Source organism: Chlorocebus sabaeus, chromosome 26 (genome assembly GCF_047675955.1).
Source record: "Chlorocebus sabaeus isolate Y175 chromosome 26, mChlSab1.0.hap1, whole genome shotgun sequence".
Lineage (NCBI taxonomy): Eukaryota > Metazoa > Chordata > Mammalia > Primates > Cercopithecidae > Chlorocebus > Chlorocebus sabaeus.
The window spans coordinates 50048616-50065967 of NC_132929.1; the positions used below are offsets into that span (position 1 = coordinate 50048616).

General features: G+C 53.5%; 1 protein-coding gene across 1 annotated transcript in view; it reads left to right on the forward strand.

The window, feature by feature from the left end:
* The window catches only part of CCDC33 (coiled-coil domain containing 33), a 100543-nt gene that overhangs the window by 2412 nt on the left and 80779 nt on the right, over window positions 1-17352 (forward strand). Inside the window, exon 2 of the mRNA XM_073012302.1 lies at window positions 5152-5315. Within this exon, the coding sequence (XP_072868403.1) occupies window positions 5152-5315 (164 nt within the window). The remainder of the gene's footprint in view (window positions 1-5151; window positions 5316-17352) is intronic.

The following is a 17352-nucleotide window of genomic DNA, read 5'->3' on the forward strand; positions in this document are numbered from 1 at the left end:
CTGTGTGCTTTCACGCAAGAGGTTGACTTTCTCTGAGTGTGCTTCCTCACCTGTAAAAGAGCTTTCCCCTGACCACCGTAACTCCCAGGCAAGTTTAGATGCCAAAGCTAGAAGGAACATGGGGGACCATTTTTAACTGAAAGTCCTTGTGAAAGTGCTGGGAAATAGCCCCACTGCAGTCAAATAACTTGCCTAAATGACAGATCCGGGCAGTCAGGCACCCTGCCTGCCCGCCCAGCCCCTCTCCAGCTGGTGTGACTTTTCAGATGCAGGGTCCTTCTGGAGGGCAGAACCGGGCTCAGCTCCTCAGGCCTCCCAGACTGCTGGAGGAGAGGGGTGGCAAGGGAGGAGTGGGTGGAAGAGTTTGTTTCCTTCCATCTCTCTCCCCACCAGAACCAAGTTAAGCTCCCCCACACCACCCACAGGAGCTGAATTCAAGGATCATTAACACCCTGTTGTTCCTACCTCCTCCTCTCACCCCAGCCCTTCCCCCCAGCACATGGATCCAAAAACGCCCTGAGTGATGGGCAGTCCTAGTTCCCCTGCAACATCTGCTGGCTAATCCTGGCCTGTTGAGGGCAAGGCTGCCTGTCTGATTGGATAAGGGCGCTTGAGTTAGCAGCTTCCAAGCTTGCCAGGCTCAGTGGAGTAGCTGAGAGTGCTGAGCTTTGGAATCAGGCAGGTTTTGGTGCTTACAGCCCAGCCTCCCATCCACTGACTGTGTGGCCTTGGGCAGGTAAACTGGCCAAACCCCTGCCTGGAAAAGTTGCCTGCTTATCTCTGCACCCTAGTAGTGTTGGGTGGGTTAAGTGAGAGTGAGCCTTAGAAGCTGATGGTGAGCATCCAGCTCTACTCCCAGCCAAGAAGAGATATGAATTCCCTCCCCAGGGCTCACTACACCCCTACAGATGGGTTTGTGCCACCTGAGACTTACAGGAGGGTGCCCCATCACCCCCAGTTCACTACCCCTCTTGTAACCCAGTATGTGCATTTTCTGTTCCCTCATCAATCCTCCAGTGCAGGCCAGGGGTAACAGATGGGTTGAGGACATTGGTTCTGATGCAGGACATCTCTAAGGGAAGCCTGCAGATTCCCATCCAGACATGGGAATAAAAAGGGGATAGCGGGAGGTTAGCAGCCCTGGACCACCATCCCCATCCTGGTCTTATCCTTGGCCCCAGGCCTGCCTGGCCCTGGGCCCAGCCTGCCCAGCGGGCACATGCCTGCAGGCCTCACCAGGAGGCGCCAGCCTGGCAGTTGGCCTCATGCCCAGAACTGAAGCACGAGCAGTTCTTGCCAAACTTCCTACAAGCTTTATTCCCAGAAGGGAAGGCTGTCCCCAAGGGGAGGTGCCGGGGAGGTAGAGGAGGAGCCGGTGTGACTCCTGGCTGGGTCTGCAAATGCCTAGTTGGGCTCTGGGGCTGCCAGGGAGCCAGTAAGGGCCCTTGGACAATGGTCTTGCTCCTGGGCCCTCACTTGTATGGCCCTAGGAGCTCATGACAGGCCCTGTGCCCTCACAGCACAGGGAATCGGTCTAGGAACATGAATCGCCCCTCTCAGCCTCACTGCAGGAACTTCAGAGACAGTAACCACCGGAAAGGCTGAATCACAAACCATTCCAGACATTCCCCTTGGCCAGGTGGGAAAACCAAGGCTCAGAGAGGTGGTGCAGAGAGGTAGGGCCAGAGCTGAGCTGAAACCTAGGTCTTTTTTTTTTTTTTTTTTTCCTTGGTGGAGTCTCACTCTATCGCCAGGACTAGAGTGCAATCTTGGCTCACTGCAGCCTCCGCCTCCCAGATTCAAGCAATTCTTCTGCCTCAGCCTCCCGAGTAGCTGGGGTTACAGCCTCGTGCCACCATGCCTGGCTTATTTTTGTATTTTTAGTAAAGATGGGGTTTCACCATGTTGTCTAGGCTGGTCTCGAACTCCCAGCCTCAAGTGATTTGCCTGCCTCGGCCTCCCAAAGTGCTGGGATTACAGGCGTGAGCCACCAGTCCGGCCGAGTTGAAACCTAGGTCTTTTGCCCCAAGGCTGCCAGCCTTGCTCCTGCGCCACTAAACCAGGAGAGCAAGGCTGCTGGGGAGTGGGGGGTCATGGTGGCATGCGTGAGGGTAGATATGGGAGGAAGTTGCCTACCCAGGAGGGCAGGGAGCAGCACTCTGGCTGCTCCCTCTCCCTCACCTCCAGGCAGGGGCATCTTCCCCTCCCCTCATTCTCCGCTGACAGGAGAATGGGGGAGAGGAGGAGGGGCAACCCTCATCAACACCTCTGCAGATGGTGACAGGCCCTGCTGGGTCCTGAAAGAGGGTGGGGGTGGCCTCCTCAGTCAGAGGATGGAGAGGAGGGTCTCTCTCTGCAGGACTGGCACTTCTGATCTGGGGGGCATGTAGTCTCACCTCCTAATTAGTCATCTTGCTAGGCAAGGACCACAGCCTGCACCAGGCAAGCCAAGGGAAGCGGGGGAGCAAGGCACAGGGACAACAGTTCTGGGGTGACACCCAGGGAGGAACAGTTCAGGCAGAGGAAACAGCTAGGGCAGAGGCGGGGAGGCAGGAGGGAGCTTGGTGGGTGTGAGAAACAGCCAGGAGGCCAGTGTGGCTGGAGCGGAGTGACCTACAGGGCCCGTGGGACAAGATGAGGTCAGTTTTCTGGGCCAGCTCCTGGAGGGCCCCACAGGCCATTGCAAGGCACTGAGAGAAGCAGCAAGCTACTGCAGGGCTCTGAGCAGAGGAGAGAGGGATCTGGGTCCAATCTGTAAAGGCTCACTCTGGCCGCTGTGTGAGATTGGATGGGGTGGAGGCAGAGCCGGAGAGGAAACAGAACTCCATCAGAGGCGAGTCAGGACATGAAGGTGTCTGGGACCTGAGTGCTGACCTGAGGATGCTGAGAAGGGGTCAGAGTCCAGATATGGTTTGAAGGGGGAGCTGATAGGATATGCTGAGGAACTGGATAAGGGATGTAGAGGGAGAGAGGGAAGAATCAGGAAGGACTCCAAGATGTGGGGCTTGAACAACTAGAACAACAGCATTGCCATTAACTCATTAATGAATTGGGGCAGACAGCAGGAGGAGGGGTTTGAAGAGGAGTTAAGAACTCGTTAGCTTTGAGAGGCCAGTAGACCCCCAAGGGGAGCAGTTGGGGGGGGGTGTGGCTCCGATTGGTGGGCACCCCAAGCTATCTTGAGAAATGGATGAAATAACGTTCCTAAAACTCCTCAGGGCAGAGCAGAGCCTCAGGCACTGTGCCCTTTTCTTTCCCTCTGCCTGAGGCTTCCAGGAGCCAGCAGGGGTGGTCCTGTGCCGGGGACCCCCAGGCTCAAAGTAGGAGCAGAGCAGGCTCCAGATAGGCCGGTCCAAGCCCTCATCTCCCCACTGGTGACTCTCAGAGCACGGCTGGCTTTGGGGCCCAGCATGGTGAGGGGGAGAGCTGGTTTAAACCTGGCTCTCCTGACACTCAGGGCTCCTCAGGAACCGGCCGTTCTGAGCCAGGGACTCAGCCTGCCGAGGCTGCCACCAAAACCAGAGCCCATCCAGGGCCCAAGTCCTTGCTTCTGTCTAGGCCTCAATCTCCCCTCTATGTAACAGGACATTGTTCTCAACCCCACCCCACCAGGGCCTGCCCTGGAATGCAGGGTCTGACAGGCTGAGCTTTCCAGAGATGAGGAACAGCCCCCCAGTGGCCCCTCAGGGCCCTGCCTCCACCCTGAGGAGGTCCGTTGCTCCTCTCCCAGGGCCAGGAGTGCCCCTCTATGGCCCCTCATATCAGCTGGAGAGACAAAGGGTAGGCGAGACCTCCCACCATGGGAGGCCTATCAAGGGTTAATCTAGGTCAGATTAATTGGGAGTGGAAAGTCAGCCAGCGGACCAGTGGAGAACCAGGACCAGGGAGGACGAGGACACCCCTGAGCCACAGCAGCCCTATGGCCACACTCCTCCTCACCCCACAGCGCTTATATGCCCAGCTCTGCCATCTTCCCTGAGTCCCCACTGCCTCCCCAGTCAAAATGAGCCACCTCTGGGCCTTGGAAAGCTCTGCCCCTTCCCGCTTGCTGCCTTTGCTCCAGTGTTCTGCTTCTGGCCTGTCCTCCCTGACTCCACTCCTGCACCTTCTTCCAACCCTTTAAGGCCTCCTCCTCCCTGCTGTCTTCCCTGACTGCCTCAGCCACCCAGAGCTCTGTCTTCTCTCGGCAACTCTCATCACAATGGTCCTTTGGGCCATGAATCCACGAATTACTAAACTGCTGAGTCCCTGCTTGAGGCAACTGGCGTAGGAGGCCCCCTGCATGGGCAGGCACCTCTTCCTCCCCAGTCCACAAGGCTCCTGGGTAGAAGACAGGTGGGGCATCTGGGATAGATGCACGAATTCACCTCCATGTGCACTGAGTGCCCCCGTGGACGTGGAGAAACTTTGTCAGCTGTAAAGTGCTGTGCACAGGAGGGGCCTGAGGTGATGGGTGGGCTGAGCTGAGGTTACAGGATAGACTGAAGAAGGTGGCCCATTGTTAGAACTGCAAAAGCAGGTGGGATTTAGGAATTACAGACAAGGGCACCTGCGAAAGCCAAGGCTTAGAAGTGGGACCGGACTTGAAAGGTGAGGTGGTCTGTCTCATCCTGCAGGAAGGATAGGATCCAGGGCTGGGGGAGAGGCTGAAAGGCACTGCAAGAGATGTGGGATAGGAACAGAAGTAGGGAGAAAATGAGGCCAAGGTGACTGACTTACAGAGTGGGCGGAGGGGTGACAGAGGGAGGCGGGCACTTGACGGGAGCTGTGAGGGGCTAGATGCTAGAGGGTGGCAGTGAAGGGAGGTGCCACAGCAGAAGAGGCCACTCAGGGCCAGGTGCGGTAACTCATGCCTGTAATCCCAGCACTTTGGGAGGCCGAGGCAGGCGGATCACCTGAGGTCAGGAGTTCGAGACCATGGGGAAACCCTGTCTCTACTAAAAATACAAAAATTAGCCGAACGTGGTGGCATTTGCCTGTAATTCCAGCTACTGGGGAGGCTGAGGCAGGAGAATTGCTTGAACCTGGGAGACGGAGGTTGCAGTGAGCCAAGATGGCACCACTACACTCCAGCCTGGGCAACTGAGCAAGACTCCATCGCAAAAAAAAAAAAAAAAAAAAAAGCCACTTAGCCCTGGCTTTCCCCCACAGAACACTGAAGACCCAGAGGAGCCCGTGGTCACCTCCCAGAGCACGGAACCTAAGATTGGTCACCTGTCTCCCTCTAACAAGGAGACTATCACGGTCACCCTCCATGGAGCCACCAACCTGCCTGCCTGCAAGGATGGTTCCGAGCCATGGCCCTATGTGGTGGTGTAAGTAGCTGTGTGAGAGTGGGGTCAGGGGATGGGTTGGGCTGTGAGCAGAAACCAGGGGACAGCTATTTGGAATATGAGCACCCAAAGGCCCAGGACTGGGTCATACCCAGAGGGGAAGAGCCACTGTGGGCACTGCCTGGCATCTCCACTGCTGCATGGGAAGCTGCTCACCAGGGCTGGGGAAGGCAGGGTGCCAAGGGGTCCAGAGAGTCACCCCTCCCCACCCCACCCCAGCGGGGCAGGGATTGGCCACAGCTCAGCTCCAGTGGGTCAGGGCGCTTGTATGCAGAGGCCTGGGCTGGGCTCATGGGCATGATGGTCAGATTGGGGAAGGGGAATATTTGGGGCCTGCCTCTCCTGACTTCTGGGTGCCCCACCCCACCATACCCAGCCCTGGGGTAGGGTCTTCATAACCACCCTCCCCTCCCCTCCTTCTCCAGTCACTTCTATCATGGGGACTCCCATAGTTCTGGGCCTTTAATGCACCCCACACACCCCCTCCAGCCAGCTGCTGTCAGGGTACACACTTCTCCAGCCTGGCGCCAAGACCTGCCATGCCACATCTATGCCCACCTCACGGGTCTCACTTCTTCCAGAAAGGCACCAAGTGGCAACACAATCTCCATCCAGCCAACCTTCCCTGGGGACACTAGACATGTGCTCAATCTTTACTATAAAGCACCCTCCAAGGAGCACATCAACCCTATACCCCTTCTATAGACAGACGGTGGGAGCCTTGGTGGCCTTCCAACAAGCCACCCTATACTTCCCCTCCCCCAATACTAGCACCATTCAGTTCCTGCCAAGAGTCTGTTGCCCACATTTCCTTTTGGGGAGTGCCTGCCCCAGCCCTCTCACCAATGCCTGCTGAAATCCTGCCTTCAAAGCCTCCTCCTCCAGGCAGCCACCAGAGTTGAGTTCTCCCTCCTCCGGAGCACCACAGCAGTGGTGACCCTGGTCTGAAGTACTTTATATCAGTATGGTTTATGCACTCCTCTGGGGCTCCCTGAGGACGGATCTCCTCCTCCATTCCCCCCAACAATGCACCCAACATAGGCCTGAGCCCAGACTTAGGGGCCAAGGAGTGACTGAGGCCAACACCTGGTTACTATGACAAGTCCCTGCCCCCCCAGCACCCCACTGTGAAAGAGGGATAGAAGCTGTGCCGAGACCAACAGGTGAAACACTTGCCTCAAAAGCCCCATTTGTGCCAGCCCAGCTCCTCGGCCCTCCCTCCCCCAACTCCATTTCCGTGGTGAGGGAAGGACAGGTGGCGGGAGCAGGCTTGGCAGGGAGGCTGTTTCTAGCCGGCAGCTCGCCTTCTCCGCTCAGCTATTTCCATAAACCAATTATCGCCGATCATCTCGGGAGATTGAGGCCCTGACTGTCACCAATCCAGCCTGGGCGGCGGGGCGGGGAGCTGGGTGGCCGCGTGGCTCCTAGGCAGGCACCGCGACCCGCGCCATCACCCGGTTGCCATGGGAATGCGCGGCAGGAGCCTAGGCGACCGGAGCCTGGGTGGGGGTAAGAGAGCCGGGCACACCCCAGTCCTCCTGCGCCCTCCCTGTGGCTGCCGCACGTGGGGCGGGAGAGAGGGTGGGGACAGAGAACGCGGGGAAGGGGGAGGGGAAAGCACGTCGCTGCACCCCTCTCCAGCTGGGAGCAGCGCCTGGGCCAGGCTGCAGCCTGCGTCCCAGGGCTCCAGAAAGGTAGAGCTGCCACCAACTCGAGGTGGTGCTAATGAGATGCGAATGAAGGGAGAAGGAAGGGCTTCTGAAAATGAGGGCCCAGCTGTCAGGACCTGAAGGGGGCTTTCAGTGCTAGCCCCCAGCCCTAGGCAGGAACCCCAGAGGGAAGATCCAGATCCTCAGAGGCCATAGACCCTGGAAAGAATTTTATATCCCTGCACATCTGATTACAAATACACAAGTAACAAAGCACGCAATAGGCATAAGAAAGTTCACTAAAGTTTTCGTTTTCTTCATGATGAATACTTCAATGCTTTTTAAAAATATGTATTTATTTGTAAAGATTTCAATGTAAGACCTGCAACTGTAACACCCCTAGAAGAAAACATAGGGGAAAGCCTCCTTCACATTGGTCTTGGCATTTAATCTTTGGATATGACACCGGAAGTACAGGCAACAAAAGCAAAAATAAACAAGTGAGACTGCATCAAACTAAAAAGTTTCTGCACAGCAAAGGGAATAATCCGCAAAACAAAAAGGCTGCCTATGGTATGGGAGAAAATATTTGCAAAGCATGTATCTGATAAGGAGTTAATATCCAAAATATATGAGTAACTCATACAACTCAACAGCAAAAAGACAATGCAATTTTAAAAATGAGAAAAAGACCCAAATAGACATTTTTCCAACAAAGAAATACAAATGGCCAACAGGCACATGAAAAGGTGCACATCACTAATCATCAGGGAAATGCAAATCAAAGCCACAAGGAGATATCGCTTCACACCTGGTAGGATAGCTGTTCTCAAAAACACAAGAGATAAGTGTTGGTGAGGGTGTGGAGAAAAGAGAACCCTTGTACACTGTTGGTGAGAATGTACAGTAAAAAGGTGCAGCCATTGTGGAACACAGCATGGAGGTTCCTCAAAAAATTGAATATAAAACGACCATGTGATCCAGCAATCTCACTACTGGGTACATATCCAAAGGAAACAAAATCAGTTACTTGAAAAGATATCTGGCCGGGCGAAGTGGCTCACGCCTGTAATCCAGCACTTTGAGGGGCCGAGGTGGGTGGATCACAAGGTCAAGAGTTCAAGACCACCCTGGCCAATATGGTGAAACCCCGTCTCTACTAACAATACAAAAATTAGCCGGACATGGTGGCAGGCGCCTGTAATCCCAGCTGCTAGGGAGGCTGAGGCAGGAGAATCGCTTGAACCTGGGAGGCGGAGGTTGTAGTGAGCCAAGATTGCGCCACTGCACTCCAGCCTGGGCAACAGAGCGAGACTCCATCTCAAAAAAATAGGCTGGGCGAGGTGGCTCAAGCCTGTAATCCCAGCACTTTGGGAGGCCGAGGCGGGCGGATCACGAGGTCAGGAGATCGAGACCATCCTGGCTAACATGGTGAAACCCCATCTCTACTAAAAATACAAAAAGAAATTAGCCGGGGGTGGTGGCGGGCACCTGTAGTCCCACCTACTCCAGAGGCTGAGGCAGGAGAATGGCGTGAACCCGGGAAGCCGAGCTTGCAGTGAGCCGAGATCGCGCCACTGCACTCCAGCCTGGGCGACAGAGCGAGACTCCGTCTCAAAAAAGAAAAAAAGAGAAAAAAAGAAGAAAGAATAGAAAAGATATCTGGGCCGGGTGCAGTGGCTCATGCCTGTAATCCCAGAACTTTGGGAGGCAGAGGCAGGTGGATCATCTGAGGTCAAGAGTACCCCTATATTCATTGCAGAATTATTCACAATAGTTAAGATATAGGATCAACCTAAGTATTTGTTGATGAATGAATGGATAAAGAAAATGTCATATATATACACACACACGTTATATACATATATTTGTATATACTTATGTCATATATACACACACAATTATATATTGTATACATATATGTCCACATATATACAACACATACACAATGGAATATTATTCTGCCATAAAAGGGAGGACATCCTGCCATTTGTGACAATGCAGATGAGCCTGGAGGACATTATGCTAAATGAAATAAGCTAGACACAGAAAGACAAATACTGCATAATGTCACTTAACGGAATCTAAGATGAACTCATAGATGCAGAGAGTAGAATGGTGGCTATCAGGAGCTGGGGATGAGGAAAATTAGGAAATGTTGGTTAAAGGATACAAGCTCTCAGTTTTGGGATGAGTAATTCTGGGGATCTAATATGCAGCAGGTGACTCTAGTTAATGATACTGTATTGTGGCTGGGCACAGTGGCTCACGCCTGTAATCCCAGCATTTTGGGAGGCCAAGACAGGTGGATCACCTGAGGTCAGGAGTTTGAGACCAGCCTGGCCAACATGGTGAAACCCCATCTCTACTAAAAATACAAAAATTAGCTTGGCGTGTTGGTGCACACCTGTAATTCCAGCTACCTGGGAGGCTGAGGCAGGAGAATCACTTGAACCTGAGAGGTGGAGGCTGCAGTGAGCTGAGATTGTGCCAGCGCACTCCAGCCTGGGAGACAGAGTAAGACTCCGTCTGAAAAAAAAAGATACTATATTATGTATTTGAAATGTGCTAAGAGTAGATTTTAAGTGTTTTCACCACATACAGAAAAAGTAACTGTGAGGTGATAGATGTGTTAATTAATTTGATCATGATAATCACTGCAGAAAGTATATGTGTATCAAATCATCACTTTGTACATTTTAAATACATATAAATTTTATTTTTATTTGTCAATTACATCTCAATAAAACTGGGAATATATATATATAATTTTACCTTCTTTCCAAGCATTTTTTCTCATCTTTTTGCTGCCCCTGTTTTCTGGTACCCTGAGCTTAGTCTCCTGGCTTGGTTTCCTGCCCTCTGCCATCCCATCTTCTCTCACCTGAGGTTGGGGATGGGGATCCTGGGAATCCCTGTCTCAGCCTCAGTTCTGTCCTTCTCTCTGGGTTTGTTGCATCCCCAGCAGGCAGGACCACAGTTTCAGGAGTCGGGGCAGGGGGAGTAGTGAAGCACAGACCTGAGAGTGCCCCAGAACTGTTCACTCATTCATCCCCTTAGTGGGGAGCTGAGGAGGATTCAGGCCCAAAGATGGTACTTCTCTTGTTTGGGGCATGGCCACTTCACCCCTTAGGAAGGCACCAGACTTGAGTCCATCTAGTAATAGGCACATCCTCCAGTCAAAACTATTCCAGACCAGCAGGCACCTGGCTCATCTTGTGGGTCAGCCTCTCTTCATCTAAGCCACTGGTTGGCTTCTAATCTGACCCCACTTCTCCACCAATATAGCTTCTCTGTAGTCACCAGTGACCACCATCCCTGACCCTGCATCCAACGGGCATCTCATCTTTTGTAATCTCTCAGGTGAAGGAAATAATGTATACAGTGGTCCATTTCCAAGACAAAGTGCCTTAAATCAGCTTAGGTCAGCAAACTACAGAAGAAACAGGATATATTAGGCCCCTGCTTGGATAGCCAATGCCTGCTTTTCGGCACCCTCCCCTACCCCCGCTTAGTTGCCCTCACCAGAACAAGAAGTTTAGTCTAAAATGAAAGTTGATTAGTCTGCAAAATAGCTTGTTTTGTCTGTTTTTATCAGCCTGCCCAGCTACTTAGGTCATAAGTCAAATACTTGAGGCCAGGCATGGTGGCTCACACCTGTAATCCCAGCACTTTGGGAGGCTGAGGCGGGTGGATCACGAGGTCAGGAGATCGAGGTCATCCTGGCTAACACAGTGAAATCCCATCTTCACTAAAAAATACAAAAAAAAAAAAAAAAAAAAAAAATAGCCGGGTGTGGTGGTGGGCGCCTGTAGTCCCAGCTACTCGGGAGGCAGAGAGGCAGGAGAATGGCATGAACGCAGGAGGCGGAGCTTACAGCGAGCCAAGATCGCGCCACTGCACTCCAGCCTGGGTGACAGAGTGAGACTCCATCTCAAAAAAAAAAAAAAAAAAAAAAACTTGAATAGTCCCTGAGCTAACTAGGATTGCAACAAAATGCAGTAAGACAACCCTAAAACAAACAAACAAACTTAAAGCCCCTACTTAACAATCAGTAGGTGACATCTGGGAAAACTGACCCCACAGTACTTAGCCTATGAGGAACAGGGGGAGAGACCCGCACACTAAGGGATAAATTGCTTATTGAAACTGTGCTGGGTGTGCCTGCCTATCGGACACCCAATCTTGCAAGACTGGCATTAAAAGTCTCACTTTGGCTGCTCTCTGGGTCTCTGAGTCCATTCTTTGGGTTTGGACGGGTGAGTTTGTTTCTCACACAGAGGCAGCAGTCCCTCATGACCACTCACTCTCTTTGAAGCCCTTTCTCCCTTTCCAAGTTACCCCACTCTCCCACCTTCCTCTATGGCCACATCTCTTGATCTCTTCTACCTGGCCTTAAATGTTGGCCTGTCTCAGGTTTCCACCCTATGTTGCTCTTCTTTCTCTAGCCTGTACTCTCTCTCCATGTGATCCCACCCCATCCTGGTGTCAGGAATCACTTCTCCCCTCATGCAATCCATCACCAAGTCATGTCTGTGCCTCCCCATCTCTCGGACTGAGCTGCTTCTCTCCATCAGCTCCACCACCGACTTAGGCTACCGCACTATTTCTCCACCTGCTCTTGGTTCCTCTACTCTTGCTCCCTGAAGATTCCTTCAAAGGCAGGTTACCATTGGGTACTGTGGTGCCATAGTACCAAAGGAACCAGGTGGCTTCCCATTGTTCCTAAAGTAAAGAGGATTCCAGGCCCAGCACGGTTGGGTCTTTGCCGGCCCCTCCAGCTCCCCAGCAACAGGATCTCCACCTCATTCTCTTTGCTTCAGCCACACTGGACATCTCTCAGTTCTCTGAGCAAACCCTGTTCCCTCCCACCCTAGGCCTCTGCACGCTCCCTGCCCAAAAACATTCTCCCTTCCCCTTTCCCCATCTCAGCTGTCCTCACTGATCTCCCAGATGAGGCCAAATCCTCCCTCATTACATGTTTTCATGCGACTCTGTACCAGGATATGTGCTTATGTACTTTATGTACCTAAGATGTGGTGCTAGACAGTGTGAGATGCTGCAGGTCTAAAGCTCTACAGGGGGAAGGGGGAGTCCTGAGCAGGCTCACAGTGGGCACTGAGACCTATCAGAAGAAAGCCATAGGACAGTGGAAAGAAGCCAGGCTGGGTTCAGGAAGACCTAGCATCTAGCCCACTGCCCCTGACTCCTTGCGTGAACTCAGGCCAGTTCTTGCCTTCTTTGAGCCTCAGTCTTCCCATGGCCAGGATGTAAGCTTTGGCCTGCATGCTGCTGCAGGCCTGGCTGGCTTGTGTTCTGGCCTGGGAAACACTCTCAGTTCTTTAGAGGCAACAAGAACCCCAGCTCTGTCACCCGAGACAGATTCTGTGCCCAGGTCTACCAGGCCAGTCCCCAGGCCCAGGGTGTCCCATGACTGGTTTAGGCATGGCTCAGTGCCCTGGGGCTTGAACAGTGTCCAGCACCTGTCACCCAGCCTGGCACAGGGAGACCTGCCAGTCAGAGCACAGCAGGGACCAGGAAGGCAGTGGCACTGACAGGCAGGGGATGCCCCAGTGAGCAGGATGAGATGTGGAAATGGGGCCAGCCAGGAGATGGTCTGTGGGGTTCTGACCCTTGGCCAAAGGCTGCATGGCAGGGCTGCCAGCGTTGGCAGCTGCTTCTTTGGCTGCCTGCTGCCCAGAGCTAATGAGTGGGGACAGAGTCAGGTCTCGAAGGAGAAGGCACTGCTTCCTCTGTGCATGTGGGGCAGGCTTGGGATGGCACAGGGGAGGAGGCACAGATCAGGGCCAGCTAGGGTCATACTCAGAGGATCCTTGATTTTCTTAGATAAGCCTGAGAGCCCTGAGCCTGGCCTTGGTCACAAGATGAGCTCTGATTCTGGTGACTAACTGAAGAAGATGTTGAAAGTAGGACAATTGTTTGAAATCCTGGCAAGAGGGCGGTAAAAGAAGGTTACAGTTATCAAATACCCACCATACCCCTGAGAAATAAGCTAGGAGTATATTGTGTTTCATACAGTTTAATCGCCACCCAGTCCTATAAGTGAGGTATAATATTATCATCATACCTCATTTTACAGATGAGGTTCCTGAGGCTCAGAGCATTTCCATGACTTGCCCAAGGTCACAGAACTAGTTAGTACCCAAGGGAGGATGCAAGATGTAGGATTTCAAAATCCAAAAGCTCCTTCCACCTCATTCTCTGCCTTGATCTTTCATGCAGTGGTTGCCCCTCTTGGAAGGGGCGCTGTTGGGACAGGACGCTAACCCAGACTTCCAGAGAAGATGCAGTGACTAGTGTGGAGACCCCTCCTGGGATCTGGAGTTCTCCTTCCTCCCTGTCTGGCTGGAGGCCTTTGGTCAAGGGCCCCTGAAGGCAGGGATCTGTGCAGAGTGGGTGGAGGCTCAGAATGACTCACAGGTGACCCATGAGCTTGTCTCAGCAGCCAGAGGGTTGGGCTCAGCAAAAATAACAATAACACAGTGACAGTGATCATGGGATAGTCCCAGGAATAAGGCAGCCCCCACTTGCTGATGATGTCCCACTCAAAGCTCACTGCGAGCTCGGCTATTCACACCCTCTGATTCTAACGATGCCGTCCTGGAAGCAGGCTGCATTATTCTCGTGTTATAGTGAAGGAGGCCAAGGCCCAGGGTAGAACGTGAATGTGTCTGAAGTCACAAGGCTGGCCAGTGGGAGTGGAGCAGATGAAGATGACTATTCCCATCTGACCACTGGCTCCTACAGAGGCCAAGCCTCCTTCTCTTCCAGCAGGATCCCCATCGGAAAAAAGACAAGGGTGGGGAGCAGGCCCAGATTGAGGCCTGGGAACCAGGGTCTTCATCTTCCCTGCAGGGCCCCCACACCATGGTTTGACTTTCCACCCACACCTGCCTCCCATGACATCAGTTCCCGAAGACTCAGAACCTCGGAATTTTTATTCAGTGAAAACTTCCCTGTGTCCTAGGGTTATAAACACAGCTGGTGTCAGTGGTTGAAGGATGGTTGGCCTGAGACCCACCCCCAGCTAGACGGAAGCCATAAGGATTCTTTCCAGACATTCTCCCATCTCTGCCACCTGGGGCCCCTACGGTGTTCGCATGCCTGAAACCCTCATTCAGACTCAAGAAGCGTGAGTTCTCCCTCACAGGCTTCTTCCGGAATCCTGCAGAACAGCCTCAGAGTGCATTTGTGCGGGAGATTTGGGGCCGTGAGGCAGGCCAGAGGGGGCCTTCCTGGGTGTCCTCGTTGCATCCTGCACTGGCTGTCTCCTCTGCTTACTCCTGAGCCTGGGCAGAGCGACTGACAGCCTCCTCCTCCCTCCCTGGCCATGATGAGCAGCCAGGAGGCTTGGTGATCCCTCCAGGCTTTATGCAGCTTCCTTCTGCCCTAGCCTGGCCCCCATGGGTCCCAGGGTCACATGCCACAGGGTCTAGCTTGTAGTGGAGTGAGGGAAGCCATTGAGCAGGAGTTGGGGCTCTGGGCACTGATTAGGCTCCCCCTACCCCTGTGTGCTCCATGATTCTGTCATCCCTCCATGCACACACTAAGTTTCCAGCAGAAGGAGCTGCCCTGGAATCCCACTGATCTCATTCCCCACTCCTCTGAGGCTCCACCTATCCATCCAGAAACCTGTGAGATACAGAACTCCATTGTCCGGGAGGAGCTGAGCTCAGAGATGCTTAAGAGATGTGCCGCACGGTCAGCAGCAGTGGAGCAGCAGTGGAGCAGTGGAGTGGAGTCAGAATTCAAAGTCAATGTCTTCAAGGCCAAGCTACTTATGCAAATCCTGAAGTTCCTGGCATGTGATGCAATAGAGAGTGGAAGCGACTGTGGCAAACCAGAGAGCACCTAGCTCATTCAGAGGAGCAGCCCCTGTCCCTCCCACTGATCTCTACATGGAAGAACGAGGGCATGGGTTGTCAGCCCTCTTCATTTTTATGTGTAGAGATGGGGGTCTCACTATGTTGCCCAGGCTGGTTCAAACTCCCAGCCTCAAGTGATCCTCCCACCTTGGCCTCACAAAGTGCTGAGATTACAGGTGTGAGCCACCCTGGCCAGGCTCTCTCGATTTTATTTTATTTTTTTATTTTTTGAGAAGGAGTCCCACTCTGTCACCCAGGCTGGAGTGCAGTGGCATGATCTCAGCTCACTGCAACCTCTGCCTCCCAGGTTCAAGCAACTCTCCTGCCTCAGCCTCCTGAGTAGCTGGGATTATAGGTACACGCCACCACGCCCAGCTAATTTTTGTATTTTTAATAGAGATGGGGTTTCACCATGTTTGTCAGGCCGGTCTCCATCTCCTGACCTCGTGATCTGCCCACTTCGGCCTCCCAAAGTGCTGGGATTACAGGCATGAGCCACCATGCCCGGTCGCCTCTCTCAATTTTTAAAGAGAAACCGGATATCCAAATGTTTGTGTAAATCAGCCAAGTTTTACTTTCAGGCCAAACACCTCTGGTCAGTGAGGATCTCTGGGCCCCCCATTGTTCCTTTCCTGAACCCTCAACCCAACTCAGACGCCACTAGTGCCTCCAGCTTTGCTGACTGGTCCCCCTCTGCCAGGGGAGTGCCTTCCCAATGGCTGTGCATCCTCCACATATGTATAAATAGGCATTCTCCTTTCTTGAAGCTTCCTCTTTCCTTTCCCCCAGGACAACCCCCTCTCTTGATTTTCTCCTCTGTCTCTGGCCTCTCCACTGTGGGATACATTTTGTCCTAATATCCTGTGAATGTCAATGCTCCTGGCTCAGTCCTTGGCCTCTCCTCTGCATCTCTAACCTCCCTTTTTTTTTTTTTTTTTTTTTTTTTTGAGACAGTTTCACTCTTGTCACCCAGGCTGTAATGCAATGGTGTGATCTCGGCTCACTGCAACCTCCACCTCCGGGGTTCAAGCAATTCTCCTGCCTCAGCCTCCTGAGTAGCTGAGATGACAGACATATGCCAACATGCCCAGCTAATTTGTATATTTTTAGTAGAGACAGGGTTTTGCCATGTTGGCCAAGCTGGTCTCGAACTCCTGATCTCAGGTGATCCACCTGCCTCGGCCTCCCAAAGTGCTGGAATTACAGGCGTGAGCCACCACACCCGGCCTCCACACCTTTTAAGAGATCCCTCTCACCTAGGCATCCCCCTTTCCCCCATCCTGAAAGCCCCAGATTCCCTGGATCCAGCCTCTCTCTTGAGCTCCAGCCCCATGGACCCACCTGCCAATACACATCTCCACTCAGACTTAGCCTTCTCCATTGATCTCATCCTCCCTCCTTCTCTGTGGCTCCATTGTCCACCCAGAAACCTGTAAGATACTGAGCGCTGTTATCAGGGAGGAGCTGAGCCCAGAGATGCTTAGGGGATGTGCCACACAGTCAGCAGTGGTGAGCCAGGAGCCAGGACTCAAGCCCATGATCCGTGAGCCTGAGCACAAAGCTGTCTCTCTGGTCTTTGGCAAACCTGGCTTGGGAATGCTCAGGAGGCCCTGGGGTTTTATCCCGGGGAGGGCAGGCTGTGACCTCCCCCTTCCCTGTTCCCATACAAAGATGGGGACAGAGGAGTGGCTGACCCTGTCACTCAGGTGGTGGGCGTGGCCCCCTCCCTCTCCTGTCACTCATTATCCGACTTCCCAACTGTGTGCTGCTGCGGTGTCCTGTGGCGTTGGAGAAGTGGGGCCTAGGGACTAACCGGGGACTGTGGAGGGCACTCTCAGGATGGTCAGTGTGGCCAACGAAACCAGACCTCGATCCCTTCACAGCACCCTGGAATGGGACAGAGAGACCAGGGGCCAGGCTGGACCAAGGTGCTCAGTGCCCCCTGGGCCTGGAGGGAGCCCAGTTCCCGCCCCCACCACAGCTGGACTCTGCTTCCCCACTTTGGGGGCATGCTCTTGGGACAGGACTTGGAATCTGAACCTTCCTCCTAGCCAAGAGCTATTTCCAGGACAGTCCTGAGGAGCTGCCACTGGCTCAGCAGCCTGGGCCAGTGAGTTGGCCTGGTAGAGCTGGAAAGGAGGTGCTGCCACTGTCCCACCTGATTTTCCAATGGTCTGTCCCCTCTTCCTTCTTTCAGCAAACACCTGCTGGGCCCCACTGTGCCCAGGCAGTGGGAACTGAGCTCCAGCAGCGACAAGACAGGTCCCTGCCCTTGAGGGATGAACAGTCCAGTAGTGGTGGTGAGGGTGGGGAGGGGCCAGGAATCATAAGGCTGTCCCCACTCGCTCATCCTTTGCCCACAGTCTCCCAGGAAGGTGGACAAGCTCCAGTCCCAGCACTAGGGTATCGGAGCCCCTCAGGAGGCTGGGCTCTGTGTCTGAGCCAGGGAGCAGCCCCAGACCTCAAAACGTGGACTGAACAGCA